Below are 3886 nucleotides of genomic sequence, written 5' to 3'. Positions count from 1 at the left end.
GGTACAATCGCCATAGATCCAAATCATTTCCATTACTCCTCTTACTTATCATTTAGAACTTACGGTGTGTTTGATTGAAAAATTTTCCATGGAACAATTTTTTCCCTCAAAAGTATTTTCTAACCTTTGAAAATATGCCTAGTTTTCCTTATTTTTGAGGAAAACATTTTCTTTATGGAGAGGTAGGTTTTTGTTTTCCTCAAAACAAGGAAAACATATTCTTTTCTAGGAAATAATTTCCATGCTAATCAAACACGCCCTTAATTAAATTGAATTGATATTTCTAACGATGAAACCATCAACAACTTACTCCTTGCTCGATTAAGCATCATGAAAATTCTAAGCTAATCAATTTGATTCAAACATTTTGAATATTTTTTTTTTCTTAACACTTTTTGTGATTTCTTGCAATTGAAAGCTTGCAAAAAAAATCAGGCAATGTACTACACGTTCAACATAGAACCTATGTACAGTCAATGAGGAAAAGGTGAATCCGTTACCACTGGAATAATAATGAATTATACTAGAAAATAAATTGAATACAAATAATAAATTTCTTTCTATTTATCTATTATTCTTGAATCACATAGTTTGGAATCCTAGAATATGGCGCCCAAACAATTCGATTAGGGGTCAGTACACACGCTGGTTTTAAGAATGAGTGATTGCCCTTTTCCGATCCTTACTGCCCGACCTAAGAGATGAACCTGTTCCCATGCAATAGTCAGCACCATCTGCTAAAATTTGTCCCTTTTTAAAGCCCGAAAACACAATATGTGCCCCAGCTACACCTTCAACGGCTTACGAAATGAAGGGGACTAAACAGGAACAAGAGAGATCGGCCGAAGAAGATGCCTGCGATTATTTCTAGTATGGAATGAGTCAATTTGGGAGCGAACTCCGGGCAAATATGAAGCAGCTAAGCGGAGCTAAAAGGGTTTTCCATGAGATGGGAAATGAGCTGACGAATGAGGTGGGTTGATTAAGATGAATATTTGGAATCCATATTATGCAAGGAGACATTGCTTTTGCTAATTCGAATTGTTTGAGTAATAGCAATGATATTTTCCAATATCATGTTTTCTTCTGGGTAGCTACGATATGTTGTCCTAATCGAAGAAAAATAAACTCCCAATTTTTAAAGTAAATGCAACTTCAACATTCACTGCAATCTTCTTTGCAATTTCTATCCACTCTCAAATTATACCAACTATCAATAACTCATTAACACGATACCAATTAACTTAGCGAAGATCAAAGTAACGAAATCAATAGCCAAATTACAAAACCAATTTTTTGATCAAAACAAAAACCAAAAAACCTAGGAGGAACGGAAGATCAACCCTAGAAGCAAAAAGGCGTATTTACCTTAACAGAAATGGTGGGAACAATGCTATTATTTATATGATGCTCGTCGCCGACGACAAAGAAATCAGCCAAAACGACGACTTTGCTGTGTAATTCCTCCGATACACACTTTGTTCCTGAACTCGGTACGTCCAACCATATCCCCCGCGCCACCGGCACCACCAGCCCCACCACAATGAGCACTACACCCAACAAACAGACCTCTACTGACTTCATCTGTACACCTATGAGTGTGCGTAACTTTGTAAGTATAATTAGAGGTTGAAGGCTGGAATTGGATCGGATTTGTCCAAAAGGTTGAATTTCTTCTTGGGGTAGATGAGAAGAACCCACGCGCCTAATGAGTGGAGGGGTTGACTAATTATTATTAAAATCCCATGACGAAATGCGAGTGGGTATATAAAGTTAGTGTCTTCGCGCCACGCATCTACTCTTTAGTTTAAACCAATCATATCGTTCCATTTAAGAAATGAAGTGCCAGTTAGGACAATCAACGTAGAATTAGGTTGAGCACCCACGCTCTTCAACTGGTTTGGTTTGTATAGGATTTCAGGGCAAAATTGGAAGATTGGTCCCCATATAGAATTAGGTTGAGCCCCTAATTCAATAATATTTTTTGGAGTGTATATGATTAAAAAATAAAAAAAAAGGATTATTCTAGTGGTAGTTAAAGGGATATGGAGGCGCCCCAGGGGCGCTTGTGATCCATCGGCGCCCCTCCAATAGGCGGCGCCGAATGTCCATTATGGACACCTTTCAGTACATAGTGATGTGCCACTAGAAAATCCTAAAAAAAATTATTGATTTGTAGTTAGAATACTTTATTGTATGAATATGCAGTGAAAAATGATACTATAACAAACAATTTAAAATTTTAAAGAGGGTCGAACAAGCATTTAGCAAGTTGGTCTCCTAAAGTCTAGTAGACATCTCATGGCATCCCCAAATTCAATTTGCTTCGAAAATGAGGATTTTCAATCCCCGTCCACTCCAAAATCTTGACATGACAAAAATGATAATGGACATCCAGTTAAACACTGTCTCATGTTGATCCCGTTGTCATTCCTACCTCATTTGTTAAGAAGAGATAATGTGTCGAATTGCGACAAGTTTGAGATATTAAATTCGAGCTCTAATCTACAATTTTCCAAAGTTATAAACGCAATATATTGATTAATGAAACTATGTCACGAGCCATTTGCCCGTGGACGAGTCGAGCAGGTTCAACTCGCTTAACGAGCATGTCGCTCGGCTCGTGCTCGAGCTAGTCCAAATACGAACTTGAGTTGCCTTTTTACGAGTTGAACTAACGAGCCGCTCAACTCGATTGACACCCCTAATTTTAGTTCGCAATGCGAGAATTTGTAAAAATGGTTACTGTGGGGAATTCTGCCACTCGGTGACTTCATTTTCAACGGCAACCTCCACTCAAGCAGTCAATTCTATCACTGAACCATGCCCAAGCACAACCGCTGTCTTCCGCTCGCCGCCGTGATCCTCCTCTTAATCCTACAACCATCCGCCATCGGCCATCCTCCCACCAACACTCCCATAACCCGCTTCCAAAACTACCTCAGAATCTACACCGCCCACCCCAATCCAGACTACAACACCGCCGTCAACTACCTCACTAGCTTCGCTCGCACCATCCCTACCCTCCAGATTCAAACCCTTTACTTCACCACTCCAGATAAGCCTCTTCTCCTCCTCACTTGGCCTGGCTCTAATCCCTCCCTCCCCTCCGTCCTTCTCAACTCCCATCTCGACTCCGTCCCCGCCGAGTCCTCCAAGTGGTTGCACGAACCTTTTGAAGCCCACATATCCCCTGACGGAGAAATCTACGCTCGTGGCGCACAGGATGATAAATGCATCGGAATGCAGTATTTAGAGGCCATCAAGGAATTGGAAATTAATTTTCATTATTCTCCAACAAGGACCGTTCATATATGTTATGTGCCAGAAGAAGAGGTGGGGGGATTTGATGGGATGGCTAGGTTAGTTAAGTCTGAAGAGTTCAAGAAGTTGAAAGTTGGGTTCGTTTTGGATGAAGGCCAGGCGTCAACTACTGATCAGTTTAGGATATTTTACGCAGATAGGTCCCCGTGGCATGTGGTGATCAAAGCCACGGGAGAACCCGGTCATGGGTCACGAATGTATGATAATAGTGCTATGGAAAATATGATGAAGAGTATAGAGGTTATCACTAAGTTTAGGGAAAATCAATTTGATCTTGTTAAGGCCGGTTTGGCTGCACCTTCAGAGGTTATTTCGGTTAATCCTGTGTTTCTGAAAGCCGGAATTCCATCCCCAACGGTGCGTTTAAGTTTGCAAATATTGGTGCGAAGTATATTGTGATTGATTTGTATTAGTAATTTATAATGGCTAACGGATTTGAATGATCAGGGATTTGTGATGAATATGCAACCATCTGAAGCGGAGGCGGGATTCGACATTCGGCAGCCACCAACGGCAGATCCTGATCTTATTAGGAACAGAATTGCTGAGGAATGGGCACCTG

The 3886-nt window shown here is 40.6% G+C and overlaps 1 protein-coding gene and 1 pseudogene across 1 annotated transcript in view; one reads left to right on the top strand and one right to left on the bottom strand.

Annotated features, from left to right (window-relative positions):
* Positions 1–1728, bottom strand: part of LOC111408693 (transmembrane emp24 domain-containing protein p24delta3-like) — a 9339-nt gene extending 7611 nt beyond the window's left edge. Inside the window, exon 1 of the mRNA XM_023038444.1 lies at positions 1369–1728. Within this exon, the coding sequence (XP_022894212.1) occupies positions 1369–1584 (216 nt within the window). The 5' untranslated portion in view covers positions 1585–1728. The remainder of the gene's footprint in view (positions 1–1368) is intronic.
* Positions 1729–2718: 990 nt separating this feature from the next.
* Positions 2719–3885, top strand: LOC111409705 (annotated as a pseudogene).
* The last annotated feature ends 1 nt before the right edge of the window (position 3886 follows it).

This window comes from Olea europaea, chromosome 14, assembly GCF_002742605.1.
Source record: "Olea europaea var. sylvestris chromosome 14, O_europaea_v1, whole genome shotgun sequence".
Lineage (NCBI taxonomy): Eukaryota > Viridiplantae > Streptophyta > Magnoliopsida > Lamiales > Oleaceae > Olea > Olea europaea.
Note: the sequence above shows the minus strand (reverse complement) of the source record. Positions and strands in the feature narration are given on the sequence as shown.